Source organism: Tauraco erythrolophus, chromosome 2 (genome assembly GCF_009769465.1).
Source record: "Tauraco erythrolophus isolate bTauEry1 chromosome 2, bTauEry1.pri, whole genome shotgun sequence".
Classification (NCBI taxonomy): domain Eukaryota; kingdom Metazoa; phylum Chordata; class Aves; order Musophagiformes; family Musophagidae; genus Tauraco; species Tauraco erythrolophus.
Window position 1 is genome coordinate 30,609,813 of NC_141466.1, and position 25,977 is coordinate 30,635,789.

Here is a 25,977-nt window from a genome sequence, read left to right on the forward strand (position 1 = left end):
ACGGCTTGCTTTAGCCAGCGCCGACGGGCAGTGCCGACAGCGCTGTCCGAGTCCTGAGCCAGCAGGATGGATCCATGAGCTGGGCAGCACGGGGCAGACACAGGCCCTGCCCGTCCCGCAGCCTCCCACATGCTGAAGGCAGAGGCGGGGCGTGTGATGCCGGAGGGCCCGAGCGGCCGCTTTCGGGCTCCGTGCGGGGTCAGAATTCAGGATCTGACCGACTTCAAAGCCCCCCAGGAGGGCTACCTCTAGTAAACACGCCAGCGGTAATTTTAGTGCCGTGGACTGGCACACCCGGCCACTGCCGCTACTCCGCTCGCCCGCCCCGGCCCCCCGCACGACAGAGGCAGCGTCTCCCGTGTGCGCCGGTCCCACGGGTGTCTCTGGCCCCGCACCGGGCGCCACGGGACAGCGCGGCCGAGGTGGGAGGCGCCGGCGCCCGGCAGGCCCCGGAACCCGCCTGCGAGGACCGCGGCGCCCGGCTGTGCCCGCCAGCGGCGGGGCCGAGCGTGGGGCCGGGCCTGGGCGAGCGGCGGGCGCGGAGGCCCCGCCGGCCCGTGACCGGCCGCGTCAGGTGACGCGGGTCACGCCGCCTCCCCCGCCCGTTCGTTCCGCGCCCCGCCGGCAGGCTGCGCCGCGCGCTCCGCCGAGCGCCGTGCGGGGGAGGGGAGCGGCGGCGGCGGCGGCGAGCGGCGGCGGGGCACGGCGCCAGCGCGGCACCTGGGCCCCCCGCGCCTGCGGCGAGGCGCGTCCTGAGGCCGCCCGGAGGCAGAGGGGCCCTCGAAGCCCCGCCAGGAGCGCGGCCGGCATGAGCCAGGTGCCGAGGAAGCTGCCGGAGGAGGAGGGGGACGAGGAGGAGGAAGAGGAGGAGGAGATCGTGGGCTTGGCGGGCTACGCCGACGGGGCCGAGTCCTTCTCGGACGGGGACGCCGAGAGCGGCGGCGATGAGGCGTGTAAGTGCCACCGGCGGCAGCCGCGGCGGCATTGGCATCGGGGGCGGCGGGGAGCGGCGTCGCGGCTGCCGTGGGGCAGCTCCCGGAGAGCCGGGGGGCAGGCACCGGCCTTGGAGGGGGCTGCGGGGCAGCGGCCGGCAACCCGTGCGGGTGTAGGGTGAGGCGGGCAGAGGGCGAGGTGCGGGGCAGGGGCGGCCCCGTGTGCGCGGAGATGGGGGTGAGGCGGGGCAGCGGCCGAGGTGAGGCAGGGACGGGGCCACCGCCGGAGGCGGTGAGGTTTGGCTGCCGGGGGGTCGGGCCTGGCAGCCTGCGGATGGGGGTCAGGGAGGAGGCAAGGCTCGCCGGGGATGTGGGGCATGGCGAGGGTGAGCAGGGCACACAGGGAGCCGGGGCTGGCGGTGTGGGGGAGACGAGGCGTCCGGAGGGAAGGCAGGCCTCGCTGGGGACGGGGCTGGATGGTGAGAGGCCAGGGTGAGGGGGATGCTGCGGAGGTGGCCGTGGGAGGGGACGGGACGGGACGAGGATGGGGTGCTCGTTGGGCGCTGCCGTGGGGTGAGCGGGGAGCTCCGAGGCGGGAGCAGGGCGAGGGCTGACAGGTAGAGCAGGAAGGGCCGGGGAAGGGGAAGGAGGCAAAAGGGGTGCAGACAAAGTGATGGGGGGGCTAATCCCCTTTCAGTATTTTCCATGTCTGCGGTGAGAGTTATTAGTCATTAGTGGCCATAGCCTGATGATGTGACTCGAGCGTGCCAAAGAGGCGGGGGGGTTTGGGTGTCAGGCTATAAAAGGCAGCGGCAACACGCAGCTCTGTGTCCAGGGCTGCTTTGCAGCTGTGAATGTCAGTCCCCACAGTGGCAGGCTCCGCTAAACGTCTGTTGTCCCTGTGTCTGTGCATATGAGAACCTGTGTTACTTGTTGCATATCCGTGTCACTATGGATGGTGATGCTAGGAAGGACAGGCTTACCAGGAAAAGCAGTCTCATTCAGTAAAAACAGGCAATGCCAGCTCAGAGCCTGTTGCGTTCATTCAGAGCCTGAATTCATTCTTCTGAGACGTGTTTCACAAAGCAGCTCGGAGAACTCTCAGTATCTCAGGGTGAAAAAGAATTGCTTCTTTTAAGAGCATAATAAAAGGCTACCTGTTTTAAGGCTACTTTGAGTTATAGCATGCAGAACCTTTGTCCTTAAAGGCCCGGTCCTACAGGCTGCCATAGCAGGTATCACATTGACTAGTGCAATTTTGGGGAGGGGGAAAAGGTCAGCGCTTTGAGTATAAACCTTCATGGTTAAAGCCTGTGGGAATGCTAGGACGTAAGAGCTGTAGCTTAGACTAATTAAAGTCTTACTTGAAACACTGGAACAGGTTGCCCAGAGAGGTGGTGGATGCTCCATCCCTGGAGACGTTCAAGGCCAGGTTGGACAAGGCCCTGAGCAACCTGATCTAGTAGGAGATATCCCTGTTCCTTGCAGGGGGGTTGGACTAGATGACCTTTGAAGGTCCCTTCCAGCCCTAACCGTTCTATGATTCTATGATTCTATGATTTGCCTTTATTTCGATGCAAAGAGAATGTATGTTAGCATATTTCTTTAGTGCTAAACTAACTTAGCCTTTTCGGTAGAGAACTAATTCATGTTCTGTCCTCAGAGGAATTTATTTGGATATTTTTCAATAAGAACCTTGTTAGGCTGCTGAAAATTCAAATTGTTTCTTAATAGTAACACCAGAATATTGTACCTAACAGGAACAAACCTTTACATCTTGAATAGCAGGAGCAAACAGTCCATGCAGAGATCTTTCTTACACAGGATTAAAACAAAGGGCCATTTTAACAGTCTAGATCCTCTAGCTTTCTGTTTCATTCTGGAGAAAGAAGCACAGACCATCTGTAATGGAGGGAGTTGGGATTTGGGTCTGTCTTTTGTGTGCTTAACACAGGGTTGCAGGGCAAGGGGCTTTCGTTTTCCCAGTTTTTGTCCTCTGTCTTCCTGGATCTGTACAGTAAGTAGTCCAAACTTCAGTGTCACAGTCTCCCCTTTTCCACAAAGAAAGAGTGGAAAGGACAATATAAGGAGAACTACTTCAATGCATGGCTGTTGAAAGTGAAGAGAGAAGCCAGGCTTAACAGTGAAAACATTATTTGTGCTTGTGGGCATATGGGAGATTTCAAAACTTCGTATTGGTCATCTCTCACCCTATACTGGTTTCTTGTCTCCAGCCTGAATGCTGAAACCACAGCTCTTCTCCTCTTCCTGATCTTCTTACTTTACTCATGGAGTCATATTCAGAGACCTTAAAGCCCTTAGTTGACGTAAAGCCTAGTCGTATTTTTGATATGTGCAATTAAAAAGTATTTAGAAGTGAGGAAACCCTCTGCAGAGCTTCCAAGGAAGTAGCTTTAAGACATATTATTGCTGAGTGCCACACTTGTGGCAGAGTGGAACAAGGTCTTCTGGTTCTGAGTCTTTAGCCACAAGAATTTCCTTCCACCAGGCATTTCTACGACATTTATGAACCCACAGTAGCTGAACAGCTTTCTCGATTGCATATGAGCTTTCTCTTTAAACTGTCTAGGCTCAGGCCATCTGTTAGTGTTGATGTTCATTATATATCTTTTGTAAGGCTATTGTCTTGACAGCACTCCAAAGTGCTGCAAATATGATGGTCACAGTAGTACTGGAAATGCAACGAGATCAGTGGGCTCGAAGGTACATGAGTGGAAAGTTTGGGACTGCTAATTCTGCTTTACACCAAAAAAAAGGTTAAAACTTAAAAATAACATAATTGCATTAGTGGGGAAAAAAAAGAATCATTATTAGCTGTAGTAGTTAAAAACTAGACTCGGAGGTTTGTTGTCTTACAGACGATAACATGAGCAAAATAATTTCTTTTGGCTTGACATCACTTGGGCAGAAGAACTGCACTGCTTAATTTGGATGTCTGAAAACTGATGAGATCTACAACTACACTTTCCCACGTGGCATCCCAGTCACAGGCGTCTGAGAAGCACTGATAGTCACCTGCTTTGACAGTTAATCACAATTGATGTGGAACTCAGGATGGTCTTCAAAACCTGTTTTGAACTATCAGTGAAAGTCTCTAATAGCGTGAAAGAGCTACTAGAGTATTCGTTGTGTACTGTGCGTCCTGGTGAGACAGGTCAGGACTACTACGTGCAGTTCTCAATTAACTCCTCTTCTGCGTGTTGCAACCCATGCAGGTTGCACTCTGTAAGCAAGGACACAACTGCAACTACAGAAATTTTGTAAGGAATTGAGTGCTTCTCTGTGGGGAAAAGTGCTTTTGGCTTTAAGTTTAATTTATGAAAACTTCAAAGGATATGGCCTCTAACCAGCATGACATTAGAAACCGACTTTTTGTAAATTTACTCTTTGCAAAAGTGAATGAAGCAGAAAATATATTGCATTGCCCAATAGGGAAAATTATCTTTCCCATTACAGAATAGAGAAGAGTTTAGTGTTTCTCTTAGGCATATTATGATCTCACTCAGTACCCTAGTCTGGGAAGTTGCAGTGATACATCTACTGGCATTTCTGTGGCGAATTAAAGAAGGAGTTGTCATGTACTCTGCAAAGGAATGTGGGCAGGCAGCGCATCGTCCAATTCCTTTACATATAAGGTAATCTCTTAACTCTGAGAGGAAAGTGCTATAGCAGCCTTGCTATCTAGTCAGGTTTGGATGATACTAATTTACATTTCCCTGCCTTTGAACTGGCAGGATTTCAAAAGCTAAATAACAGTCTTACTAGCAGAAGAGCTGGTGTTCATTCTTCTCATCGGTAACTCTGTTTGCACTTGCTATTGCATTTTTTTTTTTTTTAGTATGGCTTTAATATAAAGGAATTTCTTTTAGTAAGATTTTTAGTAAGTGAGAGAGTTGGGATTGTTCAGCCTGGAGAAAAGAAGGCTCCAGGGAGACCTTACAGCAGCCTTCCAGTACCTAAAGGAGGTCACTACAGGAAAGCTGGAGAGGGATTTTTTACAAGGGCATGTAATGATAGGACAAGGGGCAATGACTTTAAACTGAAAGAGGGGAGATTTAGATTAGATATAAGGAAGAAATTTTTTACAATGAGGGTGGTGAGACACTGGAACAGGTTGCCCAGAGGAGTTGTGGATGCCCCATCCCTGGAAGTGCTCAAGGCCAAGTTGGATGAGGCTTCAAGCAACCTGGTGTAGTGGAAGGTGTCCCTGCCTGTGACAGGGGGGTTGGAACTAGATAATCTTTGAGGTCCCTTCCAACCCTAACCATTCTATGATTCTAAGTATTACAGTCCCTAAAAATGTGGCAGCCCGGAATACTTTAATACAACAGCAATGTAAAACCCCAAGTTATTTAAAATATTTTTTAGATACATGTGAATTTTTAGCCCGTTCTTAAAGAAAAGGGAGTTACGTAGGCAGCCTGTCTTCTGGTTGTCTCATCACGGGTCAGAACTTTGGAAACTGCTGTCTACCTTCAACCAAATTTGAATGAAAGGTGTCTCAAAGTTCCCAGAAGTTTGATGAAAACTGGCATTCAGAAGAGATGAGAGACCCAAATGAAAGCATCCTCAGAGGGACAGACGAGCACATCTACGTGTCCTTTGTGGCTGCAGCTGCCAGACTGGTGTGCACTTGTACGATCTAGCAAACCGGCATGTGTTTAGCTCCAGGTCAGCCACAGCATGTCATATCTGTTATTTGGAGGATGTGTCGTAAGATGTACAGGGGGAAGTTGGTGTTATTGTGGTGGGGAGAGGAAGGGGACACAAAGCACAAATCCATAGCAAATTAGAGTTCGTAAGTTCTGTTGTGTACAAAGCAAATGGGAGGGTTTTTAATTTTTTGAAACGTGCAATAAAGGCTCAACCAGAAGACTCTTCTTTATATAACTTTATAAAGTATTTTATTCAGGCTAGTTCTTGTAAATCTTTGAATAAATTATTTTCCTTTCTGATGGCCAAAATGCAAACTGCACGATGTATGGATATATGCACATTAATGAAATTGCAACTCTACGTTTGGCAGCTGTGGAAAATTTGTGCGGTAGAGAAGAGAGTGGGATGGAGGAAACACTGGTAAATCCTCTAACCTGTGGTTTGCTTTATTGCCAAGACTGTACCTCCAAAACATAAAATATTGATACATTGTCCTAGAGCAGAGGTTTATTATTCTTCTAAACGTGTGAAGTATTGTAGGCAGATGCTTCTTGCAGCCGCAGGAGGGTACCCTCACTGTTCAGATTTAAAAGAAGAGTAGAACAGTCTGTTGACTGCAGTTTATTACTTCCTAAATTGGTGGTCCGTGGATCAGCAGAAGTTGGCCATTGCCACGTTCATTAGGAGGCTGAGGTTCTTACAGAGTTACCTGTCACTTGTCTGCTCGAAGGGGTCTCGTCTGAGCACCACTCCAGCCTGGCAGTGTTTCGTGCGTGATGATTAACGAGAGCACGTGAGTGAGCGGTAATACCTGTCAGGGCCTTTCAAATGTATTTAAAATGCTTAAGAACCCGCCGATAGTGGGTTTCCAACTCCTGCCAGTCACCCTGAGTGGCATAACTGCTCGCGAGCCAGTAGATGGTGCCAAGGGGATGTTTTACACTCATACTGCCAGGCTTTCAGTTGGGAAGCCCGAATTCTCTGGGACTGAAGCTCAGGAGGCACAGACGGAGGTGAACAAGGTTCTGTTCCCTCCTGGCAGGCACATCCTGCTCTTGCTTTTGTGAAAGTTGTAGGTGAGGCTTGAGGAACACAAGGGGACAGATGTGATCACCACTCCGGGGTGCGAAACATGCTCCAAGGCAAAGGATTCCTTCAAGCTTTCCGTGTGTTTCAGCCCATAAGGCTGGGTAATAAATTGACAGGTTCAAATTGTTGTTGCTGAGGTTTCCTGTTTTGGATTTTCATACTTTTGCAGTAAAGCTGATCACTTAAAGTATGCTGGGCACATGCAGGAAGAATGCGTATGAACAAACGTGTGCTGGCTTTCTGCAATTCAAAATGTATCCCAGCAGAAAAAGACAACGAAATGCAATTACGTTGTGCTCTGAATTATGTTGGATAGTCTGTACCGGAGTGGGTGGCAGAAGGTCCCCCCAACAGCTAGTGTGTTTAGCTTGGTGTCTGATCAGTGCTTTAAACCCGACCACTGTGTGCTGTGAGCCTTACTCTGCAGATTGAGCCTTGACAACTCAGGTTTTTGCGTTGCTCGTGTTTGAGGCTGCAGACAGGATATCACAGAGGTGTTTGAAAGCTTTTTATATCTAGGTACAGTACAGTTTTCAGCTCAGACATTTCAAAGTTACAGCCCGACTAAATCACAGAAATCACAGAATGTTAGGGATTGGAAGGGACCTCAAAGGATCATCTAGTCCAATCCCCCTGCCTGAGCAGGACCACCTAGATCAGATCACACAAGAAGGTGTCCAGGCGGGTTTTGAACATCTTCATAGAAGGAGACTCCACAACCTCTCTGGGCAGGCTGTTCCAGTGTTCTGTTACCCTTACTGGGAAGAAGTTCTTCCTCATGTTTAAGCGGAACCTCCTATGTTCCAGCTTATATCCATTTCCCCTTGTCCTATCATTGGATGTCAGTGAGAAGAGCCTGGCTCCATCCTCATGACAGTCACCCTTTACATATTTATTTATATAAATGCAGCAACTGAGACTGTTGTAGCTGTTTTGATTTGAGACACCTGAAACTGAAGCTGATGTGATTACAGGTGTGGATAGCTATATATATATGTGTTCATGTCCTTCCAGATACAACAGTATAGTTTACTCCCGTAACTACACAGCTGCATCAGCACTAGAAAATGTTCTGTTTTAGGGGTACCAGTTTAAAACTGGGGTAGGTAACACAATGAAATCACTGTGTTCCGAGGCCTTTGTTTTGCAAATAGGCAGGGGATATGCTGTAATTTTATTTATTGGATAACAAACTTTTACAGATTGTAGAACAAGTTATTCAATAGCAGGTGAAAACCTAACTACCTTAGAAAAGGACTCCTCTTGAGCTCAGTACTGTGTTGTAAGTCCCAACATAGAGGAATTGTTTGTCTGCTGAGTTGTCCTCTTCCTATAGCTCCTGGGATGTGTGATTTTATTTGTTTATGTATTTTAGAGGAGTGAAGCCCTCATGTAGCCTTAGGAAGAATACACAGATGTAACTAACACAGACTTAGTCTCTTCATCCAGCAGTGTGATGTAGCTATCAGTTGACAAGGGTATTTGTTACTGGATTATATTCTTTTAAAGTTGGGTTAGAATGTATATGGGATAGTGTTAATTAGAGTAAAATTAGGTATTTTAGGATGTCTCTGTGTGATAATGCATTTTTCACATACAAACTGAACAATTGAACCTTCTGCAGTCTCTGTCTTACAGGTGTGAAATAGATTTTCTGATAGTAAGCCGAAGGGGCAAATAATTCAAGTTAAAATGCCTGTAGCACTGCTCCCTAAGCTTAAAAATTGGTGACATTTGCATAAATCCAAGTAAAAATATCATGAAAATAAATGTCAAATGCATGTTAATCTGACGATTACGAATTATACTGCCATAGTATATCACTTTTCTTCTTGTGTGGTTTTATTCAGTTTTGGATTTCAATGATCCCTTCAGTACTGAAGTTAAGCCAAGAATCCTGCTCATGGGATTGAGAAGAAGCGGGAAGTCTTCCATTCAGAAAGTTGTCTTTCACAAAATGTCGCCGAATGAGACTCTCTTCTTGGAGAGCACAAACAAGATCTGCAGAGAGGATGTTTCCAACAGCTCCTTTGTCAACTTTCAGATATGGGATTTCCCTGGGCAAATTGACTTCTTTGACCCTACGTTTGACTATGAGATGATCTTCAGAGGCACTGGAGCATTGATATTTGTTATTGATTCTCAGGTAAAGACAGGGGTTTTAAACTACCTTTTTCTTTTCTTCCTTCAGCAGTAGACAAATGGGTTGAGAAGCACAGATTTTTTTCAAAGCAAATAAATTAAAACAAACACATTAAAAGAAAGTCATTTTAACTTGAAGAGCTGCTTGGTTATTTTTAATCTCTCTCTGCAGTATGTTCAAAAGTTAACTAATTTGCTTTAGCATCTCAAGGTTCTTACTCAGACTCCTAAGTGCTGACAGCATGAGATTGGTGCACATGCTGGATGTAGGCTCAGGCTTCTACTTATAAGAAATAGAAAAAATTAAGCTGTCATTGAACTGTAGCATTATCTAAAAGTAAGTATCATAAAATTTTATATATATTTTTAAGAACTTTCCTACACTTGTAGCTTTTTTTTTCTTCATTAGGATGATTATATGGAAGCATTAGCTCGGCTGCATCTTACTGTGACCAGAGCCTATAAAGTGAATCCAGATATCAACTTCGAAATCTTTATCCACAAAGTGGATGGTTTATCCGATGATCACAAGATTGAAACGCAAAGAGATATTCACCAGAGGGCAAATGATGACCTTGCAGATGCTGGATTGGAGAAGATTCACCTCAGGTGAGAAAAGCTGCTGTGTAGAGAATCCTAAAGAGGAGCACAGCTTATTTGACAAGTTACCGTTTTCTGTTCTCTTGAAGTAGCAGGCAACAAGCTTTTGATATATGAAGGAAAAGGATAATCAGTGACATTGCATTTGACCCGAGCCAAACAAAGTATCTTATTTCTTATTGTTGTCTTGGAGGGAAAGATGGAGAGATGTGCTTAAAAACAGATGACAAATACGCCAGAGTCCTACCAGTTCTTGCTGCAGCTGCTGTCTTGAAATAAGTTGCTTGGACAGTGGCAGCAACCAGTAGAGTGTTGATGCTACCTACATCACTTTTCCCTTTTTTGAAGCCACTCTGCCTCACAGTCCCCTCCCAGTCACTTGTCCTCACTGCTGCAGCCTGCTTGGAGCCACTTGGGAAGACAGGTGCTGTATCTTTGCCTTATATCTGCTGATAAAGCAGATTGTTGTAGCAAATAATGAAAAATAGTGGACTTCTGCAGACTGGGAACTAGAGGACGTCAAGTTGTCACGTCTGTCTTAGCACTTAAAGCCAAGTACAAATATATTAAAAAGAGACACCTGCTCTGTGAACATGCCAACTCTTTAGAGCTCTTAGCAACTTCACTGCATCATTGCATTGATAAATGGGTCCATAGCTTTCAAAAAGTAAATCCCAACAGATGTAACTCAGTAATATTCCTTTCCTGCAATTTGAAAAATATTTTCATAAGAATAGCAAGGTGGGAGCTGCATCATGAAGCTCTACATTGAGGTCTAGTTTGCAGGGTCTAGAGGGGTTTTTTTCATATAGAAATGAAGTCTGTGCTTCAATCATAACATGTGACTTTTGATCACAAGGGGTAATTGCATAAGTGTAGGCACTTGCTGTTTGACAATATTTCATTTCACTCGTATTATGAAAGGTACATCATGTTCACAGTATGTGGCTAAAAGGAAAATGTGGTGACGTTTTTTTCCAGCTTTTATCTGACAAGCATATATGATCATTCTATATTTGAAGCATTTAGCAAAGTGGTACAGAAACTGATTCCACAGCTCCCAACACTGGAAAACCCGCTTAACATCTTTATTTCAGTAAGTACTTGTTATATACTTTGTCTGTAGATCCGGCTATGTCCAACATGCATGTTCAGATATTTTGTTTGCTGCCTTCCGAGAGATTACGTGCAGTGTGAACTCTCAGAGAAATTATCAGAACTTAGTTGAAGTGCACCCAGATGCAGCTTGGCCTCACCTCCCTGTCTATTAAACAGTATTGCTGAGCTGCCGAGATACTCACAGTGTTTCCTGAGTCACATAAAGTGGCTTAGCAGCCATCACTTCTCTGCTCATAACATTGATCTGAATGTTGCAAAGGTCTGTGCTGCATGCATTTGTTTTAGTAGTCTGTAAAATTTGTGTAGGTAAATTCTTAAAGGATCATCATCTAGTCTGACCTCTTAGGAAGAGCTCCCTAGAATTAATTCTACTTTGTATCGAAGTTTAACCTGCTTAAGACAATCTTCTGTTGTCTTGAAATTTTTAGAGGTAGAGTCCATCACACCTTTCACAACTTCTGTAGTTACTCCCAAGGCCAATTAGAGAGCTTTGTATATCTGGTGGCCTGTTACCACTGGAGGTAATTGCTTGCTCCACTGTTCCTGTATGTGTGGTCCCTTCCTCTCCTTTGTACTGATTCTGACACTCACTTGTTCCCTCATGGAGTCACTATGACACACACTAATGCACTGTTCAATTTAGTTAAAAGCAGGTCATGGAGGACTCCAACATCCTCTTGTTTTGACACAAGATAAAAGATGGGAACGTGTGGCCATGAGCAAAGGGGAACACAGTGAGTAGGATGTGAAAAGGGGGAACTCTCCATTTTGGTGGTCATTAAGTCAGGTCACAGCGGCTCCTGAAACTGCACCCTTTGTCACAGTATTCTAATTTTGCACCTTGCATCCAGCATTAATTTGTCAAGCTTCAGTTTTCAAGCAAGGTATTTTGTTGTGCCTTTTTGTGATTTTGAAGTAATGTAATTATTTAATATCATTCAACAGCATGTAAGACAGAATTAGACTTCACAGTTTCTCAGTGTAGGGGTGTGAAAACGGAGAGAGAGAAAAAAGTTGGATGTGTTGCTGAGAGAGAGAGATAAGATTAGAGGAAGATCTTTCCAAAACTTATTCTCTTACTATTAAGCAACAAATGATACTATTTCATAATGCATAGTTTGTTACAAAGATCTGTTTCTACCAAAGTGGTTGGAGCTTGTACCAGTTATCATCAGGTCTTGAGCTCCACTTAGAACAGAAAGGTAATCAAGGAGTCATGACAACAGTTCTGGAGCAATTGAGTATTGAATATGCTACACAGTTAGAGAAGAGAGAAGAGAAGGCTGTCTGAATGATAGTCCTCCTTGTGCCAGAGTCACCCCTGTCACTCATACTGTGAGTCAGATCTCTGTATAGGGTCTGGTCTCCTCACTGTTTGGAGTCGGTAAAGAATTTCTGACAAACCACCAGATGAATCGAGCACGAGCTGCTTCCTGAATTACTAATGGCAGTTGCTTGTGTGTCTGGAGCACCCAGGAGGCAGCTTCAATAATATCTAGAACATCAGATGTAATTTGTAAGGAAAAAGACGACTTTCAAATGAATCGGCAGTCCAAAAAAGTGAGGGAGGTACACTGTTTCCCCTGTTCAGTAGGGGAAACAGTCTCAAACTGGTTCTTAGTTCCAAATAGAGCAAAATCCAGTTCGTTAATGACCTATAGCAAGGTGTAGCTGCATCACTATGTCCTCAGCATGCTTGCTGTCTGTTTTCATGAGTAACTTCCATCTGCAGACAGGAGACTCGGAATGACTAAACATCCGGCATAGAATTAGTTAGCGGGTGCCTCTTTACTTTAGCAGCTTAGTGACAACAAATCTTGACATGGATTTTGGTCATGCCTTACCTCAGGAAGCCAGTGTGTTGGATATCACACTGTGGGTGTGTTGGTGTTCTAGTTTGGGTTTTGCAGCAATATTCATGAGGATGTGTTTTCATTTATGCCATGAAGACTTCCAACACAAAAAGCTGATGACTACAAAAATAGACTCTTAAGTTCACATCGGGTTTTTGCCTAACTTTATAGTGCCATAGTGTGTTAGCTCGTACGTTTGAGGAACTATCAGTGTGATAATACTGCTTCTACATTCTTTAATGTAACTGCTTGTAAAGCATAAAATAACAGTTTGTTTGGCATTCAAAACCCACATAAATCTTACCTGGCTAACACTCTTATCGGCTTCATATAGAAGGAAGTCTGGTTTTTAATTACCGTGGCCTTGCCAAGCAATCAGGTTGTGTGTGACATGGGAACGTGGACTTTGATTTTAGGGTTGTTGGAGTGGTTTTGAGGGATGTTAAAAAGTATTTGTTGAAAAACAAATAATGAGTGATCATGGTAAAAATAAAATCAAGTACATTTCATTTAATTATTTAGATTTAATAATCTGTACATTCAAATGTAGTATTTAAAATTCATTCACAAAATCTGCTGTTTGCCACAAGATCTGTTTAAATAACTGCCTGAAATTCATTCCTAACTGTAAGTACCTGGTGATATCCTATAAGTTCTTTTAAAAATTACTTTCTAGGGCCAAATTCTGTCTTACTTTTCATACTTTCAAGAACTAAAAAGATAGGCCCATTTATGAATTGGAGTAATGCTACCAGCTTTACTGAACCCATTCCATTTAAAGAATAGAAACTGCATTCTACTTTATCAAACTCAGTATAGTTGTGAAACATGGTTTGAAATTCAACTGTCATTGTTTTTAGTTACCCAAAATAAAATCTCATATATTCATTGCAGAAAATGTTTCACAATGACTCTCTTGGTTTAGATTAGCCATGGAATTCTCTTACATCTATTCAGAGTGCTTGAGACAGCTTCTAGCACATGTTGCATCTTCTTTCCAGACTGTAGGGTTGTGTCAGAGACGACTATTGCTTGTTCTGACCCTGCTGTCATTGACATCAATGGCAGTATTTTGTTCAGTTGCACAAGACAGCTGTTGGCCTTTGTTTCTCTAATAAGGAACACTCCTGTTCTAGTAACAGGAACAGTTGATTTCTTATTGTCATTTTCCCTCACTAATGATATAATGTCCCTTTGAATAGTATTTTTTATCCACTGTTTCTTGATTTTTTTAATGACTTGTAATTATTGTTTGTACTGGTATTTTTTTCATTGAGCAATTTTGTCACAAACATTCTGGCAAATCCTTTGCTTTTGCTTTTCTGGCAAATGAAATCTGCGAAGTTGTGTGGGCACAATTTAGTGGTTACTGCTTCTGGTAGTCCACCCTACCCTTTCACCAAGGTTTCTGTCACTGTACAAAGTTCAGCAGAAGCAAATATGTGCCAGTTTCTCAGCAGATCCTACCATGGTGTATTAGTTTCAACTGAAAGCAAGCATGGTTTAAGACACTAAGGTCTACCCTTACCAGCAGGCATAACTGCTGGCATGGCAAACATCTTTTAAACTGTCACTGCAAGTACAGACAGGCTGCAGCAGCCAGAGCTCTGAGACAGAAAAACTACTTCTCATTGTTAAATGTTACTATATTGTCACTGACATCTTAATAATTTAAGGTACACCTTACCTGTATAGCTGAAATTATCCCTATGTCTCTCTTTATATAAATAGAAGATTTATAATCAACTCCTTATGAATGACACTACAGAGCTCAAGTTCCAACTTCTTTTGTCTAAAATGACTTCTATTTTCAAATATGTATTCTGGCAAGGAATTACAGCTGCATACTTATATGATATTTACAGGCGAATCTTATTTGACATCTGTTGAAGTATGTGAGGTGCTGTCAGAATTGGTATTTAAAAATTAAAATTGCAGAACTATCACATGTGGCCAGAATAACCAAAATAAATATGCATACATTTTTGTTCTTAGTGCTGAAAGAATGTAGACTCATAGATCCATAGGCTGAAAGGGACCTTTCGAGGTCAGCTCTTGCTCAGAGTCAGGCCAGTTAGAGCATGGCTGAGTCCAGGCCACCTTTGTGTATCTCCAAGGCTGGAAGCTCTACAACCTCTCAGGTCAGCATGCTCCCAGTGCTTCACCACTCTCATGCTAATTTTTTTTTTTTTCTTGTATCAAGTCAGAACTCCAGCTTGTGCCTTTTGCCTCTTGTCCTTCAATGCTGTAGCTCTGAGAAGAGTTTGGCTCGATCTTCTGTGCACCTTTACATTCGGTATTTGTACATAGCAATGAGCCTTCTCTTCTTCAGGCTGAACAAACCGAGTTCTCTGAGACTCTCCTTATACGTTGTGTGCTTCCACCCATGTACTGAAGGTATCCACAGTGTATACTTTGTCTTGAATATTTTCTTAATTAATGGATTACTGAAATGTGCCATTCATGCAGTATCTTCCATAATGAAATGCAAGAAATTCACCTTTATACTCTGTTATTATTGATGGATGTTCCCAGCCTTAGTTGTGTGTGTGATGGTCAAAGAATTAAGCCTCTTTAAGAAGAAAATACCCAAAATATTGCTGGCCATTGTTCAATAGCATACCTAGAGTTGAAATTTTTCTATTTCAGGAAATTTGGGAAGTAGGAGGATCGCTTTAGTCTCTTAACTATGTGTTAAATGGTTGACTTAGTTACAGAACTTTTCCTTCTTTTCTACGTAGAAAGCTGGAGTTGTTAGGGGTTTTCAGTGTGTTTTTTGGTAGTTACAAAACTGCCATGGCAGCAGACCTAAAAAAAATTTATTTGATTGGAGAAAGTTGCTTCTTCTCCTGTATAGGTGGATTCTAAAGCATATTTTATACCTTGAGCTTTAGCAATACTAGGGAATTGCACTTTGCGTTCATGCTGGGACAGCTGCCCAGGTGCAATCCCTTGATATCAGCAAGCAAAGCTACTGTTTTCATTTAAAGAGTACACGGTTTTTTTCCTCTTCTTTTTCCAGGAAGCAGAGGCTTAGGGCAGTTTCCTTACCTACACAAAGAGTATGAGCTAGCATTCCTGGCTAGCCTCTGAGAGCTGCAAATACAATACGTCTCCAGTATGGAGGGAGTCTCAATCGGCTTGCCAGGATGACAGGAATGTAGCTGTCGTAACATCAACAAGCCTTAGCATTATAAACATGGTTTTAATCACCAATGCTGCATGAAAACTGAAAGAACACCATCAAAATACTGGTCTTTCTCCTTTGAACCTAAAAGATGTTCTAAGGAACCAGACAGTAACAGCTACAGACCCCGATGAGACGATTTCTCAGTTTCCTTGAGAAATTAGTTCCTGAACGCTACTGCCTTCTTTGTCCGTTAACTTTCTCTTTTTCTTGTCTCTACTTTCTTTCATGTCCAACTAAAATAACTTTAAATTACAGCTCTCTTTTTCTGTCCATTGGTACAGTCAAAACCACAAAAGCTTGATCTTGGGAGATTTTTTTTCCCCTCACATTTTCCACTGAGAATAAATGTAATCTCTCCAGATGTTTTCCAGAGAGGGGAAGTTTGGAGGTGTAAGTTGGCGTTATGTCTGCTCAGAGGCAGAAACTGTTGGAGGGTCTGTGAGCATCACGGTTTGCTACAAATACGACAATGCTGCATGTACAGTTCTTTCAAAATGAGCTCGATTGTAGTTTAACTTCCACTTCTTCAGCCTAGGTTTTTGTATAACAGGCAAATAGGGGAACAAAAAAGCTTGGTATTAATTTGAAAACAGCTTCCATGTGTGTTTTTTTTTTTTTTCTTCTTTTCTTAAATAGAATTCTGGGATTGAAAAAGCATTTTTATTTGATGTAGTCAGTAAGATCTATATTGCAACGGACAGTACTCCAGTGGATATGCAAACTTATGAGCTCTGCTGTGATATGATAGATGTTGTGATTGACATTTCTTGTATATATGGGTAAGTAAATTGTTAATGTTTTTCATAAAACTGCGTACCTAGAATCTGAATGGCCTCAAAATTAGAATGATTTGGGTAAAAACAGTAATGAGAATGCGTAATTTGTCAGGACAGGGGAGAAGGAGGAAATGGCAGGTGTCTGAGGTACAGATCCCCTGCCAGCAGCAAGCGATGTTCCCTTCCCAGCTTCTTTTGTGAACACCTTCCTCTTGCTATGCTAATAATTTTATTTGGAGGAAGGAGTGGGAAGTAACCAACCTAAAATAAAGGGAAACATTATCTTTTTGTTCACTGGAGATGAATTCAACAGGAAGGGGGCACATTAAGAATTAGTGCATTAAGTTGCATAGACTTGGAGGTCAAATCGCAGCATGCTTAAGAGTGTGGTGCTCTTTGGTGGCCTTGCTTTCTTACCCATTGACAGACTTCTGGCACTTTTGGAGAAGGTACGAGGGAGAATCCTGGTGCAGATGTGCAGTAAGCATTAGAACTTCAGAAGAACAACAAATTCTTGACTGCCTTTCTAAAATTTCTTAAGTTTTTATGTTCTACTGTATGTTTCAGATTTTGGAGTCAGTGACTTCAGTAACTGTACAAGAACTTGTGTTTTACAGAGGTATAGAATAGAAGAAGCTGATCCTGTGGCTTTTTTTTTTTTTTTTTTTTGGTACAGAGAATGATGGTGCTGTGTAGTTCAAGAGACTATGTATTTAATTATTATCTGTACACCACCACTTGTGAGGCTCTCTATTCACCAAATGTCACTCTGCCCCTGTTTTTACCTCTTAGCATATCACCAGAAGTCTGCTTGCCATGTTTTTAGCTATAGACTAAAGACATTATATTACAATTCATTTCTTGTCCTCTGTTCCTGGAGCATCTGTGGGACTTGCCACCTTAACATATGATTGATACTAATTGTTTTGGGAGGTTGGTGATAACCACCCGTTTAACAAGATCTGTGTGCGCGTTCAGGAATGAGGGTACAATTACAAGGTACAAAACTAGAGTAGTCATCATAACACAGCATCTGTGAAGGAGAAATCTCTTTTCATGATACGATGTTGCAAAAGCCAGCATCTCATGGGGAAAGTCTCATGATGGCTTAAACTATCAGTCAGCTGCCACTGCTAAAGCAAGGTTACTAAATTTGAAATTGTCAGCACAGGCTCACTGGTTCACATGCTTTAGATAAAGTCATAATATAGTGCATTGATTAAAAGAAATCAGGCAACCTTGTGGTGAATTGTTGGCAACTAATAGAGGAAAAAATAAGGCTCCAGTTCAGGTACTTGGCAATCAAACGATCTGGTTTCTAGCCCCAGATCTAAGATTTGGTGTGTGATTGGATAAAAGATTTAATCTCTGTCATCTTAGTTTACATAGTGCGTAATTTGAAGAAGAGTCTTCCTGAAAGGTTAAATGAAAATTTCATAAAGTTTGAGATTATCTGGCAAAAGAACCAATGTGGGATTACTTTTGTTAGGTCATGCAGTGGCTTATCTTTTCTTGTCTGTTTGTTTGTTTGTTTGAATATTACCCTTTAGGCTTAAAGATGATGGCACTGGAACTCCTTATGACAAAGAATCGATGGCAATCATAAAACTGAACAATACAACTGTCCTCTATTTAAAAGAGGTGACAAAATTCCTTGCTCTTGTTTGTTTTGTCAGAGAAGAAAGCTTTGAGAGAAAAGGTATTTTTCACTCTTCTAGTATTGCATTACTTTTCCCTTCTATTAGCAAGTTAATGAATAACTGTGGTTGGCATTAGCTGATAACAGTCTCTAGCTGTGTCACAAATATTAACGGTGAGTGCAGCTTGATAGTGCTTACATAAGATGTTTAAAGGCATGAGGTATTTGTGCTGGCATTAAGATAAAATGAAATCATAAATGTATTTGACAACTTTCTGATATGAAAGCATATGAAAGTTTACATCCAATGCAGTAAAACTTCCATCTGCAACAGAAGAATGTGTCAGTTTGTCTTGGCTAACGTTGATTTGTACCTGTTGGTGCCAGCGTACGCATTTGGAACAGCTTGCGTGCCATAACCAAGGGAAATTTATTGAAACTGGCTGATAGAAATATACTCTTGTTTTTCTCATCTCTGAGAGGAGGCTTTTGAAAAGCTGCATATTTGAGAACTAGATGGCTTTCATATTTTGCAGTTAAAGTGCACAAAATTTCCTGGTTATCTCTCTGACCCTGGTCAAGGTCAGTACTGAAAACTTAGTTCATGATTGCTCTGCTTGCTGGCACGATGTTCACTGAGTTCCTGGCCTTGGTGAAATGGCCTGAGACCAGAGCTGAGCAGTGGAAGAATGAGCCATCATCTGGGCTTGTGTCCCCATCTTCTAATATATAATTCACCAGTCAGTGTTGGTATGTTTGTGAATTCAGGACTCATGCCATGTCTGCTGGGCTGTTTGACAGGCTATTTAGCTTTTATTTTATAGAACTTCAACTGGTCCAATTTCTCTTTAATACTCATACTGCCTTTATTATCTATGAATGTTGGATGTGGTCACTTTCTGGTTTTTTACTATAAGCATAAAAAGTGTTAGTTTGACAAACCTCTTAAGAACACTGTTGCAGAAAAGACACCATATTGAATAAACACTCACTAGGGTTTGTTCACAACTGTGTGAGGTTGTTTTGTCTACATAGTTTGGGGTACTTAGTGCTCTTTAACAGTACAGTTCTGATGTTATAATGCAGATTAGCTTTTGGTGCCTGGTGGCTTCTTCCACATAGTGTTTTGTCTGAACTCTGGGGAAAGGGAAAATAATTCCTGGAAAAAGAACCAAAAGTGTAACATGGTGGATTTAAACCACTTGAAATATGTATCATCTCCTGTTAGGAAAATTGAAGTTGAAAACACTGCAGTATTTGAGTTAAGAAAGCTTATGGTGTTAACCTTGAATGAGGTCATAAGCTCAGTACCAAAATTCTAAAATTGTATTGCAGTATTACACAATCATAGCACCCAGTAAGTCTTGCGATTGACTACCAATATGGCTTTACAGCTTTTCTGTGGGATCGCATACAGCCCACTCACATGGTGATGTTATTTGCCTATTCTGTATGTATGTAATCTAACAGCATGTGTATTGTGTTATTTTTTTCAATTACAATATAAGATGAAATATAGCTGGCTGTTACTTGGTAATATTTCTATCAAGTATCCATTTCAAAGCTTATGCATTGTCAAAAAATGAAAATTCTTTGATTACTAGATGCTACTTATTTTCATCACAGTTATTCTGTAAAGCAAATTTATAAAATGACACCATATTTTATGAAAGATTTTAATTTTTCTTGCAGTATACTGAGCACTTCTCCAAAGCTCTTTATTAAGTTAAAGCTTTGTTATCTGCCAATGAACTTTTTTCTGTTTTCTTTTAAGACTAGTAAGTATATTTAATATTGGACAAAATATGAAACTATAATGCTCACTGATTTGTTTGTATTTATCAAAGGTGCTTTTGCTTAGCACAGAAATAAATGCCTGGAAAATTAACTGATTACACCCTCCATAGAGAGAGTGCGGTATTTCACTAAATGTAGAATATAAGCATTTTTTCATTACCTAATCTGTATAAATGTCTTTATTAATATGGAAAATATTTCTGTCTCTGTAGGATTAATAGACTACAATTTCCATTGTTTTCGAAAAGCCATACAAGAAGTATTTGAAGTAAGAATGAAAGTAGTAAGATCTCGAAAACATCAAAGCCACATGCAAAAAAATAAAAGACCCACTCCCAATGGGACACCAAGAATGCCACTGTAACTGAGGTTTTCTGGCAATGTGGCAAGCAGAGTTTTCGTGAAGTTGATGTTCTGCATCTCATTGCACTGAGTGAAGAGGAAAACAAATGGGACTGATGTATTATATGAATTTTCCCTGAATGTTCAGAAAGCACTGTTTAAATATTTTTATCCAATCAGTTTTTTTCATATAGTGAGCACTTTGAGCAAAATGTTGTATATATAAGCATTGAGGTGAACACTTGTAAGAATTTTCTTAATATATGCTGTAAACCTTTTTCATGCCATATTAAGAAAAAACAGCTGTGACAGAAATACTGGGTACATAATTTGCACTTTTTCATGTTTTCCTTGTGGAGTTGGACTTTGATAAACTCAGTTTTTATGGTGATTTTGATGCATGGTGTCAGGCAAAATGTATGCTGTAGTTTATTTACCTGCTACAATCAAATTGGTTAGTAAACAATTAAGAAAACTTGGTACAATGCCTTTTAAAATTTGTGACAGCTAATACCTAACATTCATACAGATCTAATTTCGTATATTTTTCAATTTGTAAACTGAAAAATAATTTTGAAGTATTAGAGCAATAAGCACCTTACCAGGGATCATAACTGGTAGGTAAATATTAGCTTTTATAAAACAGGTTTTTGGCCAAATTTCATCCAGAAATGAAATTCATAACACTGGTCATGCCCTCTCTTGGGTCTGTTTTTATTATTTACCTCAGCATATACCACTAAAATACCTTTCTATAAAGATAATTGTTTTGTAAAATGGCTCTATGTTGCACTGGTATTTTTGTAAGGCTTCAGAGGAGGGTGCTGTATCTGGAAGGTTGAATTTACATTGCTAAGTTCGTTTTGAGAGCCTGCACGTCTGCGGTTGACACAGTGAAGAATCTGTATGTATTTCCACCCTGATGTTCTGATGTACTGATAGGAAGCCCTTAAGACGTGAGAACTGAGTTCTGATTCCCTCTAATAGGAGTACATCTGTGACTGAAATCAAGAAGAGACCATTAAAATGAGAACTGGACCATCTACCTGCTGTAGTAATCAGTACATCACTACTTTTTATTTTAATATTGAACATGGGCAGACTTGCCACAGGATCAGCCAGGACAGCAGAGCACTCTCAAACCTAAAAAGAAGTAAAACTTACTTTCTGAGTTCTGTATTCACTGGTTTTGTTTAATTAATGATACAAAATTATAGTTTCTAGTTGGAAGAGCAACTCTTTTTTTCTTCCCAGTCCTGCCACAACCAATTGCACGCATGGTCCAGCGGTGTTGTCAACAGATCTTGGGAGTGGGAAGAGCTTGACCTGAATGGGAGGCAGCTTGCCTTACAGCAGAAACAGAAAGGGGAGCTGTACCTCAGTCAGTCATAACTAACCTGTCCCTAGCTGAGATAGCTCTGGAGACAGAGGGGAGGATGGAATTTGGAAGCTTTCTCTTAGCCAAGGTAAGGCATAATGCTGCATGTCTGTTAGGGAGTGAGGAGCGCCCAGTGTTTGCTGGCATCTGTTGAACAAGGAGGAGTTTAACGTGTGGTGAGCAAGTCTAAATTCAGTTGTGGTTTGAACGCAAATGCAGGGTTTCTGTATGCTATATATTGACACATCCTGAGGCTCTAGGATTATACTGACTGCACAAGCTGAGAGAGCCAGGTGGCATGAATGCAAAGGCTCTCTACACAAACATCGGCCAAAAGAGAGACCAGTAGTTACCAAGCCCTTTACTGCTGCCTGATGGACGTGACTTATCTTTTTGGAACAAATTGGCTCTTTTGGCATGAGTCTATGGAATGTATGTGGAGTTCTTGGGAAAAGGTGCTAGTCAATAGATGGAGCTCAGCTCCATCAAGGCTCACTTGATAAGTAATGAAGTTTTAGGTGCTCAGGACGGTGAGAAGCTTTGGGAATAGCCAGAATTACCTGTCCTGGTGCCAGTGTGAAGGACAATAACAGTAGTTGTAATCAAAGCAGAATGCTTCAAAAACACAGTGTTCAAATTTCTTTCAGTACCGTCACCGCTTGTCATCTCAGATGAGTGCAGCTCTTCTGACCAACGCCTTAGTTAAACGCAAAGCTGTCTGAACTCAGAGTTCACCAGAGCAGTGGTGGGTAAGAGCCACCTTTAGACAGCTCTGCAGTCCACAGGACTTTTAACTGAAGGGCTATTTCTGGCCACACATTTGTCTTTCACTTTGTTGAGACCCACTGTTGGGCCATGATCTCTGTCCTCCCTTCACGCCTTCAGATATGGGTGACTGTGGGACAAAGAACACCTGCCAAGCTGGACCAGACACTCTTGGGTTTGGGGTTTTTTTGTGTGGTTTTTTTTTTTCTTTTAAATGAAGTATCTCATCATACTGCCTGTGGTATGAATCACAACTAAAGAACATAGTTTCCATATACTTGGCCTGAGTTCTAGGTAGTCATACATACCCTTCTGTTTAGAGACTATCAACTTATTTAAGACAATTAAGTTAGCTCTTGTAGTCTCCTCCAGAATTTGGCATAGACCAAGTTGCATAGTTTAGTGCAGCTGACTTTAACATATAAAATTTCAAATTGGATATTAAGCATAATTTTTATCAGATTACTTATGTTTCAAATATGTTTAATTATAAAATTGAAAGAATGTTAACAATGCATTAGTTTTATGGCTTAACTTTGGAATTTTCAGTTTAGGTGATAACTTGTGTGTTTCACTTTTGAGTAATCCTTTTCTAATTACCTCTGATTTTTATGTTCTAGCTGAAGTGATTGAGCACTGTGTGAGGCATGCAAGATTGGGTTTTTTTGAAGAACATAGTATTTCAAGTCTTTGCTTTTTCTTTTAAATTTTATTGAGATTCCGGTTTTTGTTTTAAAGGGATGAAGTATCCTATATGCTACAAGAGCCAATTCTGACAAGGCAGTGTTGAGATACCTTTCTTAAAATTAAAAATTGTGCAAGAAGTAACCACTTTCCAATTAGTGCAGTATTTCCAAAATACCTGATCTGTGAGTCTCCGTTGTTATGTATCATCAGAGTTGCCAAGGCATAGTAGGGACCATTATTGAACTAGCCATGTCTCTCTAAAACACTGGTTTAGAATAAACTCAATTATCTCATAGACACTTTAAAATCAGGAGCTGAACAACTCTACAACATTGACTCCAACAACTTGTTGTAGTTGAGGAAATCTCTGTAACTCACTCAATAGGAAGCAACCCAGTGTACTTAATGGATTCTTTGATGAGTTGAAGTGCATTCTTGAGCATGCACTGGAACATGGCTATTTAAAATGTTACAGTGCTGGAATGCCTTTCTAAAATTCTGTGATTACAGACGTGCTGTGCATTAGTGTGGAAGTGCAATCGACAGGAGCAAGCTACTCTGGTAAAGTGTAATTCAAATGCATCATTTGAGATCTCATGTTGTGATGGAACTCTTTTTTTTTTTTTTTCCTCATTAAAACAAAAATTCTGGGTTTTCTTGCATGTGAAATTGCACTCCTGTCATAAAGTTTTATACTAAAGAAGTTCTTTCTGTGAAAGTACTGCAGTGATTTTTAAAAGACATTTTAAAGAACCTATAAACTCTCTCCATTTTTATGCATCATCAGATTAAGTTGAAGAATTAAGGAAAATAACCCTAAACAGGTCATCACACACAGTAGTAACTGTTTGCTTTAATGACATTTTTACGGTCCCTGTCATTTGCAATAGTCATTGCAGAATATTTTTTTCTTAAACTGAACATTGAGCTTTTTCCATTTTTGTAGTGAATGATGTGCGTGACATTATTGCATAGTAATTTTTGTTGCTGCAGCTTTATCTCTGTCCTGTTCGATGGGGAAATCAGATCATTAACGCCAAAATTTCTTACACAGATTCTAAATATTTATTGATAGCCACATGTGAATTTACTCAATTACAGACAAACACATCAACTTCACCCATTTCAGCTGTGTGGGAAATGAGAAATAAGCCTGGTTGGGAAATTCTTTTGGGCTCCTCTGATACAGTGGCATATGGTTGACATCCCACTTGATTTCCCACTGTATTAATATTTGCACATTAGCTCATGCACATATCCTCAAATGGATATCCTCGTAAAAAGACTCTAACAGACTTTCTTTTCACTTTTCTCCCTGATATCTTCTGTGTTACCTTTTTCATTTTGCTCTCTCTGCATACATGTTTTGTTGTAAACAGGTCGGATACCCAGTCTCCTTGGTTCCTGCCAGCCTGTTTTCCTTGGCTTATAAGCATTATGAGCTGCAGGCTAGGTCTTGAGCAAAAAGCTACTGAAAAAATACTGAGTACAAAAATATCTAAATTGTATAAAACCCATTACATGATACTAACATCCTTAAGAAATACAACATATTTATGTAATCTTGGTATGTATGCACACCATACAAGTTAATGCACACCCACCACTTAGATGTGGGTGGCAACGAAGCCGCAACATGTAGTGCAAGGGCGATCTAAAGAGACTTGAGGGCCCTGGGACAGCAGGTAGGGGAATCTGGAGCACAGGTTGTTTTTTCCTCTCTCCTTCCAGTTGCAGGCAGCAACATTGGAAGGAACAGGTGCACCCAGTTTATTAATGGCTCCGTAGCTGGTGTCACCACCACAATTTGGGGTTTTTCGATAATGGCATGGCCTACACGGCTCCAGGCTTGCTGGTGCCAGATGGGATTCACCTTTCTCAAAGAGGGAAGAGGGTCTTTGCTCACGAGGTAGTGGGGCTTATTGACAGAGCTTTAAACTAGACTTGAAGGGGACGGGAGGTAATATCAGGATGGCCTGTGACAAGCTGTGGGATGGCACACCAAGCTTAGAGTGACAGGGTGCTGGTGAGGGCCCTCAGCGTGATGCCCTGAGACGTGCTGGATACACTGCAGCACACTTCAGTTTTACAGAGATGAGCCAGGGGCTCCTGAGGTAATAGGAGTGAACAGGGAAACAGCGGTGAAATACCTCAAAGGAATTAAGGGGTGTTCCTCTAGGAAGGTGACCTGGCCAACAGCCCAACAACGCCAGTGCATGCATCACGAGCAACAAACAGGAGGAGCTGGAAGCCACCATGCTACTAGAAAGCTACAGCCTAGTTGCCATTACTGAACTTGGTGGGACAAATCCCATGACGGGAGTGTGGCACTGGTGGAGTTTTCAGTCCTGAGGGATATGGGTCAGGTGAAGAGTGTCAGGTGAAGTCAGGACCCTGAATTTTAGGAAAGCAAAATTCCAGCTGTTGAAGGGGTTAGTCACTAGCAGTCCCTGGGAAACTGCCCTCAGGGACAAGGGAACAGAACAGAGCCTGCAGATCTTTAAGGACACCTTCCGTAGAGCACAAGAGCTCTTGATCCCCAGGTGTAAGAAATCAGGCAAGGCAAGAGACCAGCAAGGCTGAGTCAAGACCTGCTGGTCAAACTAAAGGGCAAGGAAATGCACAGGCTGTGGAAGCAGCGACAGGTATCCCAGGAAGAGTATAGGGACACTGCTTTGTTGTGTAGGGATGGGGTCAGGAAGGCCAAGGTGCAGCTGGAGTTCAACTTGGCAAAGGGATGCAAAGCATAATAAGAAGGGCTTCTACAGGTACGTCAGCCAGAAAAGGAAGGTCAAAGAAAGCGTACCCATCCTGATGAGCAAGACTGGCAAACTGGTAACAAAGGATGAGGAGAAGGCTGAGGTACTCAATAACTTTTTTGCCTCAGTCTTCACTGGCAACCTCTCTTCCCACATCTCTCGAGTGGATGGAGTGCAAGGCAGGGACTGGGAGAGCAAAGTCTCTCCCACTGTAAGAGATCAGGTTCGTGAG

The 25,977-nt window shown here is 42.2% G+C and overlaps 1 protein-coding gene across 1 annotated transcript; it reads left to right on the forward strand.

Annotated features, from left to right (window-relative positions):
• The first annotated feature begins 808 nt into the window (after positions 1–808).
• On the forward strand, positions 809–21,353 carry RRAGD (Ras related GTP binding D). The gene is made up of 7 exons (XM_086608199.1): positions 809–953; positions 8,549–8,844; positions 9,250–9,449; positions 10,422–10,536; positions 16,239–16,381; positions 17,929–18,077; positions 20,027–21,353. Exons 1-7 carry the CDS (start codon positions 809–811, stop codon positions 20,176–20,178), a joined length of 1,200 nt encoding a protein of 399 aa, XP_086464325.1. The 3' UTR covers positions 20,179–21,353.
• Positions 21,354–25,977: the final 4,624 nt, after the last annotated feature.